This window comes from Apteryx rowi, unplaced genomic scaffold (assembly GCF_003343035.1).
Source record: "Apteryx rowi isolate R43461 unplaced genomic scaffold, aptRow1 scaffold_371, whole genome shotgun sequence".
Taxonomy (NCBI): Eukaryota; Metazoa; Chordata; class Aves; order Apterygiformes; family Apterygidae; genus Apteryx; species Apteryx rowi.
In genome coordinates, this window is record NW_020450208.1 from 75,852 (window position 1) to 97,530 (window position 21,679).

At 38.3% G+C, this 21,679-nt stretch overlaps 1 protein-coding gene across 3 annotated transcripts in view; it reads left to right on the top strand.

The window, feature by feature from the left end:
* HSPA4L (heat shock protein family A (Hsp70) member 4 like) overlaps positions 1–6,828 on the top strand; it is a 31,402-nt gene extending 24,574 nt beyond the window's left edge. Inside the window, exons 18-20 of one of the 3 annotated variants that reach the window (XM_026073598.1) lie at positions 232–351; positions 922–1,083; positions 1,537–6,828. In XM_026073598.1, the coding sequence (XP_025929383.1) occupies positions 232–351; positions 922–1,083; positions 1,537–1,731 (477 nt within the window). In that variant the 3' untranslated portion in view covers positions 1,732–6,828. Of the gene's footprint in view, positions 1–209; positions 352–921; positions 1,084–1,536 lie in introns of those variants that run through there. The other 2 variants (XM_026073599.1, XM_026073600.1) reach the window with 2 other exon arrangements.
* The last annotated feature ends 14,851 nt before the right edge of the window (positions 6,829–21,679 follow it).

Sequence of the window (21,679 nt, forward strand, 5' to 3'; positions counted from 1 at the left end):
CTGAAGATAACTGGAAAATAATAAGCCAAGTAGAGGCAGAGTGCTATTCCTGCATTTAAATTTCTGGGCTATTTCTTGTTGTTGTACTAAAGCACAGTACAAAGACTAAGCTCTGGAATGGGTGAGGAAAAGGAGGAGAAGGCAGGCTTTGGTCTGATGCTACAGTGTGTTCCTAGAACTAGTCTAAACTAAACTTGTATTTTGTCAAGATCTTTGTGCTTGTGTTTGCAGAAATTTGGACAGCCTATTCAGGAAAGATACATGGAACATGAAGAGAGACCAAAAGCTTTAAATGAACTGGGAAAGAAGATTCAGCTCCTTATGAAAGCAGTAGAAGCATATAAAAATAAGGTAGAAACAAATCATTTAGGAGAGGAACTATTTTGGGTGTTTGAGGCTGGTTGTGGCTTTTTTAATGTGTTTAAAAAATCCTATGGGAGTAACAAGCTGTTTGAAAATGGCTGTTGGTCTTAAGCTCCTGCAAACTTCTCAAATTGTTTTGGAGTGCTAGCCAAAAAGGTTTCTTGCTCAAAACACATGAATTAAACATATAGCCATGTTCTTTTTTACACCAACTGGTACCACTAGAAATTGCCGTGGATATTTCAAGTGATGGCTGTTGCCATTATTTCTATAATTTACAAGATATCTACTGATGTTAGAATTACTCAACTACAGTAAGTCTCAGATGCCTTTTTGCAACTTCAACATTAACTTGTGCTTTTGCGATGTGCCCTTAAGATCAAAACTTCAAATATTTCTAAAAATAATTCCCCATGTCTGTTGTGTTCTACAGTCATTCTTCACTTGTTAGAACACTTATTTCTAGTGGACTGTAGCTGTGTTACTCTGTCCATGAAGTTCTTAATTAGGTGAGAAGCATATACCAATTAATTTTTTTATAAACATGTCTCTCCACAGGATGAAAAATATGATCACCTAGATCCTGCTGAGATGGAAAAAGTTGAAAAATACATTAGTGAGGCTATGAATTGGTTAAACAGCAAAATGAATGCCCAGAATAAACTAAGTTTAACTCAGGATCCAGTYGTCAAAGTGGCAGAAATGTTGGCGAAATCCAAGGTAAAAAAGCATCATTTTACATGTAGCATTCTGATAGTTTTTCTTCCTGAAATTAATAAGCTTTTGGCCTTGTATTAAGCTAGGATATTATACCTTCAGAGACTTAAACAGCTGTGAGAGCCATGGAAAGGGAAGGCATTTCTAGTGATAGTCAGTCCTAGCTCTTGACTACCTCTGCAGTAATAGAGCAGTACCTCTGAATAACTCTTTTAATACCCTGAGTTACAGCAGTTTACAGTTACTGGTTACCATAGGCTTTTAACAAATCAAAAGCTTTTTAGCTAGCGGAAGCCTCTTTAAGTGTCTAGATTTGATTAGAATCAAGAAGCATAGTCTTTGGGAATTACAATACAGGTGATTATGAACACAAAGCAGATTTGAAAAAGTCTAGTTTTATGTGATTACTGTGCCACTAAATGAACTTGCTTGTTTTCTCACTTCTAATACAACTAGGAATTGGATAGCTTCTGTAATCCTATTGTGTACAAGCCCAAACCAAAGGTAGAACCTCCTAACGATGGGCAGGCGAAAGCTAATGGTGAACACAATGGACCAGTGAATGGACAGAGCGGTGCTGAAACAAAACCAGATCCAGCAAAGGATAACTCCCAGCAGACCAAACCATCTGGAGAAATGGAAGTGGACTAAATCTTACATTTCTTTCACTTAATTAAAATAGTGCAAGTAACCACAGGGTCCATTCTTTTTGTCTAGTACACACCTCAAATGTTCAGTTATTCTTAGCCAACTTTCTGTCATTTGTTGTTGCAGTAGTTTTTTGAAAGTGTTTTATATTAAGTACATCTCTGTTCATTTCCACTGATGCTGCTTATGTGGAGCTTTAGCCAAATGTAGATTGTATAAGTCAGTTCAAGCTTTCCCAATATATTTTATATCAAACATACAGAATTGATATATAAATGGCAACAACAATCTACCTTATTTAAAGCTTTTATTGTGGATAAACCTCAGCTCCTTTATTCAGGAAAGGATACTGTATTGCACTACTGATGCTCAAGTGTAGATCTAATTGCATCTTTATTTTGGAAAAATATTGGAATTGAAGTGGCAAACTGTCACTTGAAGCACTGACCTTTTCTAGTTATTGTATTGTTATAATTTAAATATTAAAATAGAGGTTAGTTGGCATACTAGTCCATCTTGTTGATGTACCATGAGAATTGTATGGTGTCTTTTTCATATAAACTGATAATACAAGCTTAAACTTTTCTTTTAGGTTCCCCATACCACTAACATTTAATCTTAGTTATAAAATACTAGCATAATGGCTCTGCCATTTGCTGAAGTTAGGTGAATGGTCTCATTGGACATTGCTGTACATAATGTACTGTGCTTATGATAGGATGATGCTAATAGTATGAAGTGGTAGAATATACAAGGACTGTTGCATAGGTTTCCCTTGAAAATGTCTTATTGCACATATTACTACTTACTGCTCATTTCATTTTGAATGAAGTCTGTATCTTGATCGCATCTTATGCTGAGGAGGAGAAACAGCAGAAACTGCTTATATAACCTGGCTGATAGAACACTTAATTCTGAGGTTGCTTAAATGATGTTTGTTGCAAACTTGAAACAAATACTGATTGAGTGCTTGTTTAAGCCATGGTATTTGGCACAATCCTTTTGGATCAAGGATCTAAACAGCAGATCACAAACTGCGTATTAATTGTTAGCTCCAACAACAAAATAAGAAATGTTTGATAAGCTTCTATAGCTTATCAATTATCTTTGGTCATTCACTTGATCTAATGGAAGTGTCTATAATACAGTGTATTCAAAAGTGACTCACTCAACTTTCTGTCTGTTTACTTTGCCCAAATCTGAGTTCATATGCTTATGTCAGTCATGGAGGAACTGTAGCACTTTCTGAAGCAGGTCCATTTTCTCTTGACTTAAACACACAAACCACCCATGCTCATTACCAGAACAAGAGTAGGCTACTCTAACTGTGGAAAGTGGTTTAATAGTCAAGTCAGCATACTGGACTGAGATTAGTTGCACTGTAACACTTTAATGATTTGAACTCCATTTTGGAAATGCATTAGAAAGGCATTAGTCAAATAGTGGTTCCAGCAGCAGTTCTCACAGGGGAAAGCTTGCTGCTGTTGTAAATGAGCAAAGTATCAAATGCTCTTACTTCCAGCTTTGGCAGCTATTTTAACTTTACCATGTCCTGCCATTCCCCTAGTACTTATGCTGTGAGGAGAGCAGCTGGGGCCCAGGCTGTATGGGATGGAGGTGAACTGTGCTCTCCAATAACTTCACAGGAAAGGAAGCATCAGTTACAACTGTCTATACACCTGCTAAACCAGCTCAAGTGCTAGAACTGGATCCTTGTGACTGATATAGGTGACTTTGCTTTTATGCCCCCCTACRAAATCAATTGTGGGTGGTCTGGCACCCTGAGTTTACATATTTAAATCCCTTGAACAACTGTGTAACCTTGAAGTGAGCTGCAGCTACTCTGCAACCTCTGTCTTAAATGCTGCTGTAGTTGCGCATCTTAGGCAACGAAGCGGTGACTAGTTTTGTCAGTTGTTCTTAGTTTAAGTCAGCATGTGATGAAACAAGTTCCAGTCACATAGGCTTTAACATTACAAGTATCCTAATGGCTTTACCACAATAGTGTAATGACTACCATTATAAAATACTGGAGTCTTAAAACACRCTTAAATATTAACTTAAGTCCAGTAGACTTCCTTCTTGATACGTGGCAGGGGAAAAGCTCATTCAGTGGAAGAAAGCTCTGGTGCAATCTCTCCCATAGCTAAACGGTCATACGTAAGAAAAATCTCGCTTCTGTTCTCAGTCATTAAATGCTCAATATTACATTACAACTGTTGGAGGCAATTTTTATGTATAAGGCCAAAATAATTCTACAGCTGCTTAATATGTCAGTCTTAAAAGCAGATAGGGTTAAGACAAGCAGCAGAACAGCACTTTTGGCTGTGCACCTGCTCTGTCTCTAGATCCCTGGGGAAGATGAATGTTACACAGAACAGGTTGAGAATGCCACATGTAAGGGCAAAATTGTTGTTTGAGTGTCACATTAACATGTCCTTGTCCTCTGCTGCAAAGAGGAAAATTTTAATATGACACATCTACAATTATCAACTACTTACAGTAACTATGCACAACTTGAGGGTGAAGTCTTGCTTGTCAGGCTCAAGAAACAAATTATATTGTGGCCACCTTAGCAGCACCAGAATGAATATTTTAGAGTACAAAATCAAAAGTTTTGCTAGGGTACCAACAGTAGTATGCTACATTACAATTTGTATTTTCAAAATGGCTACTAGGTGCTAACATCTTACTACTTAATACTTTCTTCTGAATGCAAGATGCATTTCTAATCTGTTTGAAAATGTTCCCTCTATCTCCTAAAAAGAGAAAGATGAAGCAATACCATCTTAGTAAACACAATGCAGTTTTATTTAAAAAAAGGGCTTTGTTAAATCAGTTCCTGAGTTTAGATACTTGTGCTGTTTTGTAACTAAACCATTATTTCCTTTTATTTTTATCTGTAAGATATTTCTTTTTTCCTTTAAAAGGCAGTGATTCTCTTCCTTCTTAAGCATTYATGAATGAGCATTCATTATTCAAGAAACAGATTGGCTTTACTAAAACAGCTAGTAGCAGCTAAGTTTAAAAACTGACTCAACTTCTTTTTTTTCCATATATTTTATTATACCATGTTTTAAAGATCAAGTTCAGGATTTTATTTCAATTTTGTTCAGATGCTGAAGATATAAACAGACATATATTCTTCTTTGCAGGGACAGCTGTAAGGGAACTATGCTCTAAAGTAACAGTACAGCTGCTTTTCTTGTTGGTCACTTGTTTGGTAATATATGACAACTGGAATGGAAAATCCTCTCCCTTTGCTTCAGGCAGTATTTAAACAGTAAAACAAGGATGCTACCTTTGGGGCATGCTTGCAAAACTTACAGAAGGAAGCTGGAGGATTTAGGATCCAAGCCATTTGGGTGAAGCACCTAACTTGTAATACAAGTAAGGCTTCATAAGACAAGTTGGTAGAGTGAGGGAGAAGGAACTTTCTTTCTCCGTCTGGTACGGCAGGGGCCTGAGAGGAACTGCAGTTCCCGTGGTACTACCCTTGAAGCACGCAGACTTCACACTACAGAACTCTATCGCTTTGTTTCATTCAGAGGGTACCATGGCTGACCTTACTTCAGTGCGCAGTMTGAAGTTGTTGGTTGTTTCACTTAAAAGTAGAAGAGCTCTTAATCTAAGCATCCAACCAGTGGTTGTAGATATAAATAAGATTCCTTTATATTCTCCAGTATTTGAAGTTAGTTAATATTTCATGAAACATCTCAGTGTTCCATCCTCTGCTATAGCTTCTTCCTGTTTATTAACTCATCTCAGATATTCCATATTAAAGTGAGGTTGCTCCCTGTGGGGATTAAGTTTAAACTTATTGCAGAAAACAGGCAAAGAGCTGGCAGGAGACTTTCTTCCTAAGTATTTTTTGACACAGAATTGTTAGCAATATACGGTCCTAAAAAAAAAACCCTTGGAGTCTGCACATCTTAAAGTTCTATCTATCTATCTATCTATGCCATGTGATTACCTGATGCTGGCTTTCAAAAACCTGAAACCATTTTAGCAATATGCTGAACCTGCTGGTTCAAAGCAGCTAGCTTAGCTGCTATGGAAGGAGAATCTAAACTTAACTCCCCTAGATTAGTTTTACCATGAACCACTTTTCTCAAAACAGGGCTTTGATTTTTGTGTTACCACCCTGTAATAACTTAATAGTCTGCCTTCCATGAGCCCTGTAAACCGAAGTCCAGGTACACACTTTACTTGGGGAATCAAGATAATGTCTGGAAACACCAAGGAAGCCTACATAGCTGCTACTTACAGTGAATTTTCTTTAATTGGCTGGAAGAATATTATGCTACCTCTTAACTTTTTTCATTACACTAAATTTTCTAGAATGGGTTTCAGGCACTAGAAGGACAGAAGAGCGCTATCAAAACAGGTAGTAGAAATATTTTATGCCGTGTGAATTTTTATTTCAACCCACAAGATATAACATTTGGAGTGTAAACACAGACTCAAGTTCTACACAATTTCTCTAGTGTATCAGATTTACCTGAATTTTTAGTTCTCTGCAGTTGAAATTTGAAGACTGCAACCACCAATTAAACATGTAAATAACCAGTGAAAACAACTGAATATGGCTGTGAGCACTATCTACAGAATCCTAACCCAGGGTTTTGCTTACGTGACGTAACCTGATACAGTCATTAAACTCCATTTTTCATCTTCCTGTTCAGAAGGAGATAAGAATGAAAAGCAGGAGTTGCTACAACACGGTATGTAAAGAATTATTTTAAACAACATGCAGTTAAGAGCTAGAACCACCAGCCACCTATAGAAAGTGCTGAAATAATAGTTGCATTTAATTAATGAAGAAGGTGGTAGTCACTGAATGTTGCATATTTGGAGTAGTTTGTTTACATATTCTAAACATATCTCTACAAGATGGGGAGAGGGGAAGAGGTAGGAGTGTTAGAAATAAAGCAGTGTTTACGTATGCAAAATGTTCACTATGTATGTAAATGGGATCTTTATTAGTGACAGATCATGTGCAAATTGACAATACTTCAATTTATTTTTGAATGGCAATATAGATTGTCAAGGTTGTGTATAATTATAATAAATATATAAACCTGCTACTTGAACCATAAATGACCACCTGAGACCTAATTTTTACATTGCTGTTCTTAAGCTTTGTCTGATTTCCTGAATTCATGTAATGTACATGTTTGTGCAGAACAGCACACATAAGAAATGCACATTTTCAGCTCACCATATCCTGCTTCAGTCAGATACAGTGTCTGGTTTACCTCATTTTTCTCTTCGTCCCAGTCAGCTGCTGCCTCTTTTCTAATGACAAACTCCACTAGATAAATGATCTATTAATATTGTGATTCTTTTTTCTCCCCCAGTTGGAGCCCAAATGTTGCAACTTCTGTYATTCTCACATCTGAAATCACACTTACACATTTTGTAAGGCCAAGTTATCAAGTTTCAAGGAACTCATCTTTAACTGAATGATTTGTTGTAACACATGAACAAGTTCAAACTATAATTCTGTATCTTGGACCACTTGGGAAACGCCATAGCTGAGAATCAGTTTCAAACACAGTACAAACACAGATGTTGCCATTAACGAAGGACTTTGTGGAACAAGCAAGTCTTGCAGCAGCAGTAGGACCAAGATCTCACATGTGCCATTTAGTAGTTTTAAGCCAGTGCCACATGAGAATGTATCCCTGGCAGGGCAGAACACACCAGCTGAGACTCACAAACAGAAACTACTGTATTCATTTTACATGAATTCTGGGTCCAGATTTCTTCACAGCTAAAGAGCTTGACTTACATGCATTTTGCATACATATTTTGGCAAATAATTCAGTTTTTGAGACTGAATTGTACTTTTTTCTATAAAACCTGAATATGATTTTCAATACTAACAACCAAAGTAGTAGGTACTTAAGACTGAGAATGGGAGGGGAGGGGTTTTAGATGGAGATACTAACCATGATAATAGATTACTTATTAGTGCCAAAAGGTTTTAACACTAACTGCTCAAATTCTGTTCCTAATTAATGTTAGTTTCCTGGCAGTACACCTTGATCTGTGAATGGTAAGTGTGCCCATTTTAAATTTCTGATGAACTGTGCAAGACTTGGATATCCCAGGTACCTCAGGGCTACACTGGACATGATATAAGTTTATTTATTTGTTGTTTTAAGGAAAAATTAACACACTCAGGAACAAGCATGCTCTTTTTTTTCACTTACCAGTAAAGCCCTGTTACTCTCCAGCACAAGTTCTTGGGCTGTTACATCCCTGTCTTTTTTGCTCTGAACTGAAAGCAGTACAGTAAGATGCAGCAAGAAGTCAAGTCTAACTCACAGTTCAGGGAAGGCTTGAGTTGATGTAGCATAAAATCCACCACGACTCTCTGACATGATTCTGAAAAAACAGTGAAAAATTATCATGTATTAAAACTTGCTGTACATTGTTGAAGCAATACATTTTAAGTGCTTTTAACTGTGCTGTGATTTCTACAAGCTGTCGCTTAGATTATGTCTCCKACTGTTTCCCCATAAAGAGTAATGTCTTTAATAATTTACTTCAAGTGAATATGCTACACAAGCAGACAAGTAAATATCATCCCTTAAAGTGGCAGGAACTGACCAAACTTCTTAAGCAACTCAGAAGCAGAAGAGCGGGCTCAAGAGGCCAGCAGCTTGAAGTTTAACCACGCATTCCTCACGGATCTGTCCTATCTAACATCCTCCTCCAGAGCCTGGACAAAGGGCTGGAGTCGGGTTGCAGGGGGCCTCAAACGGGGGCAGTGTCACCTGCTGGAGGGAAGCGAGTCAAGTAGTAGCTCTGTGCAAAAGCATGGGGAGGTCGAGGTGGGCTACAAGTTGAACACGAGTCACCACTGCACCCTCGTGGCAAGGGTCGCTGGCCACAGATCTCGCGGCTCTGATGAAAGCAGAGACGGCACGGTGAGGCACCACACGCAGCTCTGGGCCCTGACATGGGCAGAAGCCTAACCAGCTGGAGGGAGGCAGAGGAGGCCCCAGGGGGCCAGGGACTAGGGCAGGCACGGGGCCAGGGAGCTGTGTTTGCTGAGCCTGGAGCTGGGATTGCTGAGGGCATCTAACTAACTGTACTCCTCCGGTGGGGAGGGGGACGAAAACATGATAAAAAAGCCAGAGCCAGCCTCTCCCCAGAGGTAMACAGAGATGAGAGGAGGTGGCGATAATCACAGGTTGCAACTTCTGTCTTACAGAAAGTGCCAAAAATTAAGGAACAAGGGCAAACTGCTGAAGCAGAGTTTAACCTAGATTCAAACTCCAATAAGGCAAAGCCTCAGGTCACCCAAATGGTGACAGTAAATAAGCCAGCAGCAGCTGTGCTCCAAACATGTAAGTAGGGAGAGGAAAAACATCTAAGCTGATAGCAGAAAGGAAACAAAATTTATCCTCCTATCCATGAACAATAAGATCATTTGCTTTAACTGCAAAGACGGACAAAAGCCCTCTGATCCAAATTTAAATAAGAGTTAATATGTTTGTGTCTCCAGGAAGGTTCCTGCTGATGACATTTGGATGGTCTGGCCTCACTCTGTTACATCAATAGTTTACGTCGTTTTATCTCCAAATTTGGGACTCTCCTCAGATTAACGAACTGCTAATCCATGGAAGTGGAGCTTCTTTCAGAGAAGAATGTAGTTACTATTGAACTTGTGTCCAGCAACGTAACAGATAAGGATGAAAAGGAAGAACAATGTTAACAACAAGATTAAATGCACTAAGCAAAATTTCTATCAGAAAAGTTAAATCTTCACTATGGCCTTGCAAAGCATATACCATGATTACAAACTATCAAGCACTTTACCATGCTCCTCATGGGAAAGAAAACCCTAAAAGCTGTTTTTAGGTGGAAAGGAAGTATCTCAAAAAATAAGCTGCTCGTAGTTATGTTTATATTACCTAGYAATAATACTTCAGCTGATTCCTATATATCTGAAGACAGAATAATTGTGCAGAGAATTTTATAGTATCAGGAATGAGAGAGAAGAAGCAAAGACATATTGTGAACTGCAGGAAGGGAGAGCTTGGGCTCTTCATCGCAAAGCGAGGACTTGGCGGTGCCCTGAATCGCAGAAGCCTCACCACTGACGGCTGCCAGCAAAGAGCTGGTTTCTGCAGAGGCAGCCCTTGGAGGCTCCCAAGGGCAGCCAGCCTCAGCAAAAGGGCACCTTGCTCAGCAACAGCCTACAAGCAAAGCTACAGAAGAGCAAAACATACACAGGCCAGTTAGTGATAAAACAGCAAAAGAGGAAATGGTTTCAGACAGTGAAAGTATTAAGACAGAAGAGTCACAAATTCATTGCCGTAAGGTCCTGAGCCCAAGTACTACAGCATGAGGAATTACTGCAGAAGAAAAGCTCCTAGAAGCTTGAAAAGGGTAGATGCTTAGTTACAATTTTAGCTTTTGGAACACCTTCAGTGCAATTCAGTGTCTTATTGTACAAATACAGAGTTAATTTTTCAGATGGTATTATGCCAATTTCACAGCTCCGACAAGACAGGCTAAAAGACTTGCCTAAGGCCAAAAGCAAAGTTTGCCTAAGAACATATACAGTACTTCAGGCACTGCTGGTTCTTCGAGAAGAAAAAATCCTGAGGTGCAGCAGTCTTGCAGCAAGCAGTCCAGCCTGTATTACTCTAAGAGCTCTTATTTTGTGTCTTAATCAGCAATGCCATGGGAATCCCTCTGCACTCTACCAGTACACAATGACTGCAGGCTATCTACATAACCTATACAAATGTACCAAAACATAACAATATTTCATATCTTTATATCCATCTTCCTTAGTAAATTTTAGTTAAGAGCTTCATAAAATCTGCATTTCGTCCAGGCTTGCCATACTTCTTGGATCTCAATAAACAAAGTCTAATAAAATATTTCAGTAATATGTAACTAAGTAAAATATCATTCATTTCACAGGTAAGGCTTGGGATTTGGGGGGGGAGGGAAGGTCCTTCCTTAAAAAAAAAAGTGTGTGTGTTTGTTTATATTTGTGTATGCAAGCACATCCAAACATATATACATACATATATGGGGGAGGTAAGGAAAACCGTGCAATCTGAAAATCAACTCCATGGGCTCAACAAAAATCCGTATGGGGGAAAAAGACTGCCTTTACTTACTTCATCATCTGAGCAACTCAGGCTGGTAAATCAGCTAGCTGGTTGACACTCCAGTATTTACAGGCTGTGCAAGGATGCAAGAGCCTATCAGCACTATCAGCAAAAGTACTCTACCATTATACTGCAAAAGAGAAGCAACTATTTTAGCAAAATTAAATGAACAAAAAGAAGTTGAAGGTAACCAGGCAAAACTGCTCAGGGAATTCAGGAAGTAGCCATGATGTCATGCTAATGGTATTTGCATCAGAATACTAGAATATGCAGTGAGGARCTAGATCTTAAATTTCATCTAAAAAATAGCTTCTCTGGTACCATATCCTAACACCATCTCAAAGGGCTGACTCAGTACAGTTTTAGGGAGAAGAAAAYTGCTTTCAGAATAAAAATAATTTCTTCCCAGAGACTGTGTTTGTGACAGAGCTTCTGAAATAAGAGAGTCCAAGTGATCATTACCATGACTCCAAGTAAATATTATCCTTTATTTTCTCAGATTAACTCTCTTAACTTTATTCTCCCTACAAAGAGGAGTGTGTGCTTCCTTTTATATTAAGAAGTTAACTGGATTTTCAATAGCAATGAAGCATTTTCAATAGCAAAGAAGAAAGTTGCATTTTGAATAGCAAATACAATGTTTTTTAAATACTAGTCAAGAGTATTTTACTTGTAAATTTCTCCAGGAAATGTCCTTATCCACATGTACTCAGGAAGGTGCCATAGCTTCCTGGGAGCTTGATGGGAGAAGTGTCTGCAGGAAAAGAAAATGCTTCACTATGTGTTAGATATGAGGGACCTTACACAATTAAAAGCTCCCTAAAACATATAAAATGGATGAAGGAGTTCTAAAAATCCCAGTTTCTCTCTCATATGTATTTTTGCTATAATTTGAACTGGGGTAACTCTTCAGTATAAAAATATTCTCAGCCGAGACATAATAAACAACGAAGGTAAGAAACCCTGAGTGCCCTGCCGTATATCCCTGAAACTACCTTTCACATTACTCCATTGCTCCTTTTGGTACTAGAGGGAAACGGGAGCACCTTGAATCAAGTCACCAGTGATTTTGCTCCCCAAGGCTACTTATTTTACAAGCATCTTTTGAATGTAGCTGCCACTGCTCAGGAAATTACGAAAAACACAACAGTGCTTCTCTATCTCCATCAGGGATTTTTAAAAGTCCTAAATTATCCAAGCCAGTTGCTAAATAACTTGACAACTATGCATCCTCCTATTCTGCATTTTGCCTGAGCACCAGCCAAACAACAGTTTCTCTGCTCTGCTTTATTTGCTATAGTAATAACATTTAAAAGTAGAAGTTTAAAGAAAAGGAGTTTAAACAATTAACCATACCTGCTCGAAAATTTTTCAGGACAACAGTCTAATCCTTCAGCAGTGTCTTGCCTCTTCTCCCTTTTGAGCAGCGTATTATAAACAATTAACCAGTCACAGAAACAAAGACCAAAATCCCTAAAGGACTATCTAAGCACTCAGAGCATACAAGATTAGGACTGTAAATATTATAGTGCTTCCCGTAGTTTGGATATCAGCAGTAAGATACCCAGGAATAAATATTTCACAGAAATCCAACCACACAGGCCAGCAGTTCCCAAAGCACGGACTGTGCAAATGTCTGCTCTTACTCCCCACATCCTCACACTCTGGGAAGGACAAACTAGGGAAGTGAGAGGAGCCCACACTAAGCTCTCTCCAAAAACAACCTGCAAAATGAAAAGATCAGGGACTGCTGGTCTCAGTTTTATTAACCTAAGTATTTTAAGACTTCTGAGCCTGCAGCTGTTATGTCTATAATGTATCTGTACCAGTTCCTAAAGAAGGTGGTGGCAGGGCTTTTCGTTTAACTTCCCTTCAAGACAATCTTTCACCTCCAATTTAATCCTGAAGTCAGTCAGCAACTTGCAGAGGTATATCCAGTTGCAGTCACTATTCCATGGCTACTCTTCATACTTCCACATCCTCCTAAATGGCAACAGATTCTGCAGGAATTTGTAATTAACAATTTCCTTCTAAACTGGAGGCCAACGCAGGAGAATTCGATGTTCATCACTTCAAAACTGGGTATTGATCGTTTCAGATATAACTGAATAAAATACTGGATATCTTGGAGGGAGAAAGAAATTGATTTTATTTCATGTTTACATCTAGGCCCAATGAAAAAACAGAAAAAAAAAAAAAAAAAGCCCATTTCTTCCTTTCTGGTTTTGAGTACAGGAAGGTTATTTTATTGCTGGTAATGAATTCTGGAGTGAAGAAAGAGAAAGAATTGAAGCACTGAAGCATGCCAGGCCAGCCCTTAGCTGTTTGCTTGTAGAGAGCTACATATACCAGCGCCAACAGAAGAGCTCGGACAGACATGAAATTGAGATTGTGCCTTTTCAATGGTTGAACATAGACCCTGAAGCCTGTTGAAAAAGAGCTGACTGAAACAGATTCCCATTGCTTGCCTGCACATTCACTCAGCTCTATTCTTATATTTTAGATGCTGCAAAGTATGAAATAACAGACAGGGCCCACTATTTGCAATGGACCATTTTAAATGAAAAGCGAATGCCCATAGTCAGAGTCTCTTAGGAATAATTTTAAAACTAATCTAAAATGAACAATACTTCTTCAGCTGAGTGTGTTTTTCCAATCATGTTTGGCATCAAATGAATTACGTAACTGAAGTTTCTCAGTGCTGCAGAGAAGTATAATCTAACAGTCCTGTAAATGCTGAGTAAGCCCTGAAATGGTAACATTCTTTGGTCAAGACATTTACCTGTTGCATGCACCTTCCCATTCTGGGGGGGCTACAGAAATCATGCCAAGACATTTTATGCAAATTGCAGAGATGAAGGTAAATGCACCCTATTACTTTGCCTCAAAAGGAGGGTACGGTTAAATGATTTCTTCAAGTCGCACAACTCCTTCTGCTGGGGAGAGCCAAGTTAYACTCCTGGGACTTTAGCCATGCTCAACACCAGAAACGTGAGACACCTGCATAAAAATCCTGGGACTAATCTTTCATTTCCTTTGGTAGAGCAGGGCAGCAGCCAGCACAAGAACTAATTTCACAAACCAAATATTCAAAACAAAATGGGAGACATTTGTTTTGACAATTCTACATGAAGATGTGGCCCAGAAGTTTCCTTTCTAAACCAAAAATAACCTTTCCTACTTTTACTTGCTCTTTCCACAAACTTCAAAGTGCTCCAGGACTTTGTTGCAAGTCTTCCCCTATCTACTCCCTCCATCTACCTGTGCATTGTCTACAATACCAAGACAGTTAAAATTATCCTTAATGGATCTTATATGGCAATTTTACCATAGAAAGTGGAGACGAACATGAGATTTGGGATGCAAAGATCATCCTATTTGTGACTGCTTTCCTAGATCTTTGCTTTGAAAAGTCACTGAAGAAATAATAATCACATAAGCTTCATCCTGCAAGTTCTTCTTATATAAGAGTTAACAACCTGCTCACCAGATATTTCAGAAACCAGTGGCATTATCTTGTTCCTTTTGAGTGTTAATTTACAAGGAATAAACAACCCAGCTCATCTGTTGCTTGTGTAATCCATACGCATGTGATCCCAATATATAATAAAAACAGCCTCCCGCCTGTATTAGAGACTAATGTTTTTGGAAAGTTCGAGCAGATGCTCACTTAAACAGGATGAGGGAGGAAGAAACTGGTATTTCCATACATCTACCCTACAATTTCCATACATCTACCCTACAATTTCTGTTTGAAGTCTGGAGTGAACAGCTGCATATTCTACAATATACTAGGAAAACAAAATCTTCAAAAAATCCTCCATGCTCCCAACTAATAGAATTACTCACAGGGACCAAAAAGATATTTCTGTTGCCACCCACAGCACACAAGAAACTAAATGAGTAGATACATCCACACAGTAGTAACAACCAATTTCACACGTTGGTGAAATTAACTCTGAACTGTAAATTTTCCTTAATATGTCCATGAATTATATTCCCTTTTTGCACAATAACTTTTTTCATTTTTTCCCCTCTCAGTTATTTAGTTCATAAGCTCCATCTAAGTTGTTCAGCTCTAATAGAAAACTCCCCCCCCATCACCACTTTTTTAAAAGCACTTCCCTGTGATATCAAGTAATTCATAAACACCCGATAAAACTTATCAGGGTGACATCCCTAGGCCTTAAAATTAAAGCAGCGGAAGAAGTCAAGGTCAAAAAAAAAGAAAGCAGAGTGCCCAGGACAAGTCAGTGGTGTCTCATCCCTTCCACTCCAGCCTCCAAACACCCGCTGCATCTCCCCACACACTCCCACTTGCAGCCAGGCACACATCACATGCAGGCACACACATCGTTATTCCTTTGCTTACTGCTCTGATAAAAGGGTTTCCCTCTAGAAAACTGCTTCCACAAAGAAACATGTGATTAACATGCACCTAAAACCCTATTCATAATTCCCACAAATAATAAGATTCAAGGTTCCCCTACTTCCTTCTACCCTAATCCTAGCTTCCCATAGCTCCTCACCCAGGGCAGCAGGACACTCTGTAGAAGAACAATTCTCTCACTCTACTACATAATCATCTGAACTTTATTTCCTCAGTAACAGTGGGAGTTTGAATTCAAGTAAAATCAAACTCCCTTCTATGAAAGTACTATTCCTCAAGTCATGCACCATCTCTTGTTTATGTAAGACCTTCAACAACTTCCTTCTCCAGCACTCTTAATTCTACTTCTGACCAACACTGTTAAACCATACAATCTTCAGCTCCCCAATAAATGAGCTAAGATCTTCCACCTGAGGCAAAAGGACATTATTTTTGTTTCAAAGTCAAGAATGGGTTTGGGGGAAAAAAATAATCCCACACCTCAAAGACAGTTATTTAAAGAAGGATGGAGTGGGAAAACACAAAGTCCAAGCACTTACAAACAGAGAAGTAAATAGCTGCAGACAAAATTACATTTCCCTCTCTTTCAAGTACAAAAAAAGGACAGCAAATGCAAATTTTTGCCTCAAGCATTTTCAGTAAGTTAACAGGTAAAATTTAATAAAGAATTCCATTTTTACTTATACTTTTCAGAGCAGGATCACATGTTAAAATCAAGTAGAAACTATGTCTGAACGGCGTTAGGCAAAGAGCCGTGGAACTTCTGAACACACTCTATATAGTGTGCCAAAACTATAGGAACTTGAAGAAAAGGCTTTCAGAAAAAGTTTACAAATAGCACAACAATCTCCAGACACATGCACACATGGGAGCAAAGAGGACTTTTCATAGGTCAGTATTATGTTGTATACATTTTTTAAATGTTGATCTACATGAGAGAACACCGTAACACATTTTTTTCCTGATTTTTTACTTACATAGATCTATCATAGAGCTATCTCACAGGGAGCTGACTTCTACAACTTCTTGCAAGTTGCTACCATCAGCTTCCTAAATACCTCTCAGCTTTCTTTCAGTCCCACATTTGAAGGCAATGATTTTCCACATGTGTAACTAAAGGCCTAAAGTGAGCTTCTTATTATCCTAATGTATAAAAAAAACCCATGCAGTTTCACTCTCAAATCAATGAGGTTTGTGAAGCTAATGACCACAAAAGAACAACAACTTTGTAGTTACAAGGCACACACAGCTGAAATGGAGGTCACTGACTGATTCTGTAAAAATTTACACAGAACATAAAATGAAGATACTGTGATTAATCCTACTGTCGTCAGTGGTGCTGCTTGCAATATGCAGAGTGAGCACAGGTGTGATTATTCACAAAGTCTGAGCCTAAGACTCTAACAAAGTGAGTCTGATGTAACTTGTTGTAATCGTTTTCCAGAACAGAAATGCATTTTAGGGCTTTGTAACATCCTTCACTTCAATTCAAACATAACTTTTGGACTTCAGTCCCAAGCTCCTTCTTAAGCATCTACAGTCTGGCTATTTTCAGATGCTAGGAACAAACAGGAGTATGTTAATATATGGATTCTGTCATTTCTTACAACTCATTAAATTTGTTTGTCAAGTACCAATTGACACTTCAAAAAGGGACAGATGTCAGTCACTTGTCAGTTTAGTCATGGGCAAGAGGATTTCACCAATTAATATTTCTATTCTGCAGCCAGTCACAGAAATATTATTTTCTTTATGAAAATGGTAGCCTTTGAGCTCTTTGTGCATTTTAAATGGGGAGTCATCACAATTAAAACATGTCAGAAGCAAAGCACAGAACATTTTATTTGAGAAGCTGTTAGAGTCCCCCCCAAAATCTTTAAGTGACATTGCAGAGGAAATACAAGCCCCATCTTGCAATTTTTTCCTCTTTCAGGCAGGCCCTTCCATCCATACTTTTTTTTTTCTTTTTTTAAGGGCAGAGCCTATTATTTGACTGGCTTTATTACCAAAAAAGCAAGACAGAGTTGGCCATTAGGCAAAAAATAATTATCTATTCTTGTCAGCTCGTAACTCCAAATTTATGTTCTGGAGCTCATTTTCCATACACACTATGGATGCATAATTTCCTACTCTGCAATTCCAAATGGTGGAATTTTCTTCTTCCCAGTGCTGAAAGGATGACACCCTCTGCACATCTCCAGCCACCTTGCAGAAGAAAGTAGCATCTATAGTTACTGAAGAGCAAAATCTTCTCAGCGTGTACTCTTAGGACTGCCTGCTGGATGGAGCCACTCAGGGACACAGGCAGAGGCACAATATTTGGTGTCTCCACTAAGCTCAGTTTTAGGCTTGAGCTAGTTACTGAGTTGCTCAGCTTTGCCAGACTGAGATAGTGTTAGGGTACACACACAAGAACAGTTCTGGACTGTGAGTCTGAAAACAAAACAGCACTACATTTGGAGATTTAGTTACCTTCTAAATGAGGCAGAGTTGGTGTTTACAGAAATCACAGTTTTAGATTTAGGAATCTAGAAGTGCACATAAAGACTTTACATGTTCAAGGGGGACCTGGTCTATTATGGGACAGTTTAATTTTCTTCCGTATTACAGAAAGCATGAGATACGTGTTTATAAATACTATTTTACATGTATAAAATAGGCCTAAATTCACTAAGTTGCTCAAGACCACAGTAATTTTTCAAATAACTTTCCTGCAACTTCAATTTTCATGTTTTCATGTCCTTGCTCACAAGGAAATATACATAGCCACAGTCTAATTTGCTAAGTTACCATGACGGTGCTTATTCAAGACACACTAACTGAGCTCAGAAAATAGAAACTGATTTTTCAGGTAACTTCTTGCTACATCTTCTTGGTTATGTAACAAGCCATTAGATAAGCATTCTGTCTTCTTTCCTTCAATATCACATAGGAAAATAAACCATAGGGACCTGTCTGCCACAAAAAGGGCATTGAGAAATGTCATTTGTCTTAATATGCTAAACTACTGCTCTAAATCCTTTGTAAACAATGGGAAAAAAGTATGATTTATATCCTTACCCTCAGGTGACATTTTGTTTTCATGGATAATGTCAATAATGCAATTTTGAAAGCCAAAGAGGCAGACACATGCCCTGATGGTAAAATATGAACTGAAAAAAAGGAACAAATCTATTACTGGGATTTCAGTCATGCATACTACAATGTAATGGATATTTTGTTCAGCAAGCTTCCAAATCTCCTACTGTATCCTTTCTTGGTGCTCTTCTAATCCACCTGAATGACCTCAGCAGATTTCACTGCCCAAAGAATCCAAATTCTTTGCAAATCCAGCTGCTCGCCCAGTAACTAAGTGCTATTTACAACTAAAGATTTACAAACATTACTTCAAACAGAGCCMAGCAAAATTTCTGATGTAACAGTTTAAGGAAATACAGGATAGATTTTTATTTAAATTGATTATAAGCTCCAAGTATCTGAATTTCAGTGTTGCTGTGCAAAAAGATCTGTCTTCTAGACGTTGCTTTAAGGTTTTATCAGCTTACGACACAGAAGACCACTTGTAAGGGGACACACTGCAAGTGCTAACCCATGAGTATGTGCGTTTTTTGAAAATATATATTTATTTGAAAATAAAACCAAACAAGGCCTTCTTAAGAAACAGCTGGAATAGTGAGACAAGCCTTTCTCATAGAATTTATTTCAACTTGCAAAAGTTTCCTCTATTTGTGAATTATCAATAGCACTAGTAATTACTAGTGTTGTACAATCAAGAGAATCAAGGAAAATGCATCTGGAAAGAAATTTTAGAGGTCATCTAGTCTACCCAAGCACTTCAAGAAAAAAATAAAATAGGTACACTGGTCCTGACCAATGTGTGTTTTGCTTTTCTTGAAAATGATGGACTTCACAATCTCATGAGATAATTTATTATAGTGAGAATATATTTGCTGGTTCACAGAGGACACACACACAAAAAAGAAACAACTGAAAGCTTTTTAAAATGTTTGGCACACAAAGATTTGATCACTGTTATAAGGAATGGGGCATCAGCTATTATTAATAATAGTGAGAACTAGCTATACAGACCCCAGCTCTGCTACAAATTTCCAACTGGACTATGAATGAGTCTCCTCTTCGGCAAGCCTATGTAGGCTAAGTTCTGCAGGGACTAACCATGCACGTGCAAAATGCTAAGCACTACTGGATCTTGAATTCATATAGAATCTCTATCCTTTACTGTTGTACAGCAAGAGAACAGAAATGTTATTGAGTTTTCAAAGATAATCAGAAATATGCATGAGGCATTTGAGTGCCATTGAGAAGTTTGATGGAACAGGGAAGAAAGGGGAAATGCAACTATTCCATACCTCACCAGGAATAGTAAGTTGCTTTTGCTCTACAGCAATGACACAGAGATGAACYCATAGTCAACGCATCTACCATGAACTGATATCCACTAATGTAAGGCCTTATACAGTAGGTTGCAAACAAATAATAAAATAGAGTCAGGAGTGGGGAAGTCAAATCAAGAGGAGGCGTCCAAATACAGAAGACTAACACACTGAGAGGCTGACTGAGGTACACACAGAACTTCCCCAGAACCAAAAGGCTGGTTTCACGTTCTGCTCAAGAACGCTGCAAAATCTGGTGCTATGTTCCATATAGTAACAAATAGCAACAAACTTACAATCAAGGTATTAGTTAAATTAGCAAAACATACCAATGACCCAACTGTTTCCATAACAATACAGACATGATGTCATCCTGGCTCTAGTGGTAAGTCAGTGACTAACCTCACACTTGATATCAACAGACCCATGGGCTGACTATACCACGCAAAGTTACAAATACAGTAAGATCACTAAGACGTGCAAAAGATATGGGGGAAAAAAGCTTATGCTGGCATAAATGGTGAAATTGTACTGAGTAATATCTTTGGACTGCCAAATGCTAGCATTATAGTCCAACATAATTAGCAAAAACAGAATATCCACCTTGCTTTGATGGCATTTATACAAGCAGTGTAACACAGACTTAGGGACATTGCTGCAGGGCCAATAACTYGATAGGAGAGTTCAAAGTTGGAATGTCCATAAAATACATTAGTCATCGAAACAAAGCTTTATGACACACTAAGGATTTTACTCAAACCAGAATATATTCAATAGCTAGTATTTCATAAATGATCATTATTTGCACAAACTATTTTTCTTTTCACTTACATTACAAATAACTCTCCTCCACCCACACTCCATCTAAGGAGGAAACGTTGTCAGTTTTACAGATGAGTAAACTGAATCCTATGGCTTACAAATTTGACTTGTTTCTTGGAGATACAAATTAAAAAAAAAAATTACTTCATTGAAATTAATGGATTTTCACTAGTATAGAACCAGGGTAGGTGAGAAGAGAAAAAGGCCTACTGTATTTTTTTTAATCAGCGTGTCAGTGGCAGGGCCACTTACGGGATGAAGAAGTTTTGAGATCTCTTTTCTGACTGATGCACACTTTCCCTCTGGAGAATTCACCATGAGACAGACCAGTAAGTCTCATAGCCCTTCCCTGTGTGAGCAAAGCATCAAAAACTACACGACTCTCAAGATACTTGTACAGCTCCCAGTCTCTCACAACTCATACATTCTAACATCTAAATTCATGTTTCCATATTGCCTCTGAGCATGCTTATGAGAGAAATGTCATTCTGGAATCTGAAGTGGAAAAAGTTAAAAAAAAAAAAGGGGGGGGGGAGCAAACTTGGGCTACTGAAAGGAAAAACAGACTGTACTGTACCAACATTATTGTTTGACAGCCTTAAGCAATAAAGTATCATGGGCATAAACATGCCATGGAAAGTTCTCAAGGAAAACCAGTCTGGTCTCTTAAGGGTAAGAGAGAATATCAGGGAGGAGAACTCAGAGCTCAGTAATTAAAGCTGAGCATAGGCTTTTGTTTAAGAAAGGAATTTCAAAGTAAAGCCTACCATACTGCTTCATGTACATCCAAATTTCAGTCACATTGTAAGGCTATTCATGCCAGTTTTAAACTGCCTTGTTCAAGTACTAGTTCAGCCACATCAGCACAAAGTCCAACACAGGTTAATTTATCCTGAAATACAGGCCTAACCTCAGGCTTTACTAAAAACTAAACATGTGTTATTGAAATGCAGGGAAAGAATAGTGGATAAATGTGAAGCCATTTGGTCAAAGTATTTGCAAGACTGGAACATGCAGACCCCCCCCCCCCAACCTGACAGTACATGTATTTTACTGGAAAAAACTGTAACACTATTCAATGAAATTCCTATTTTTCCTCCCATTTACCATAAGTAAGGCTGATTATTATTGAGCTGCAAATGTCATAGAAGAATGCAGCTTCATGATTTTTGAAAWTTTTAAACCACAATCTAAGGAATCGA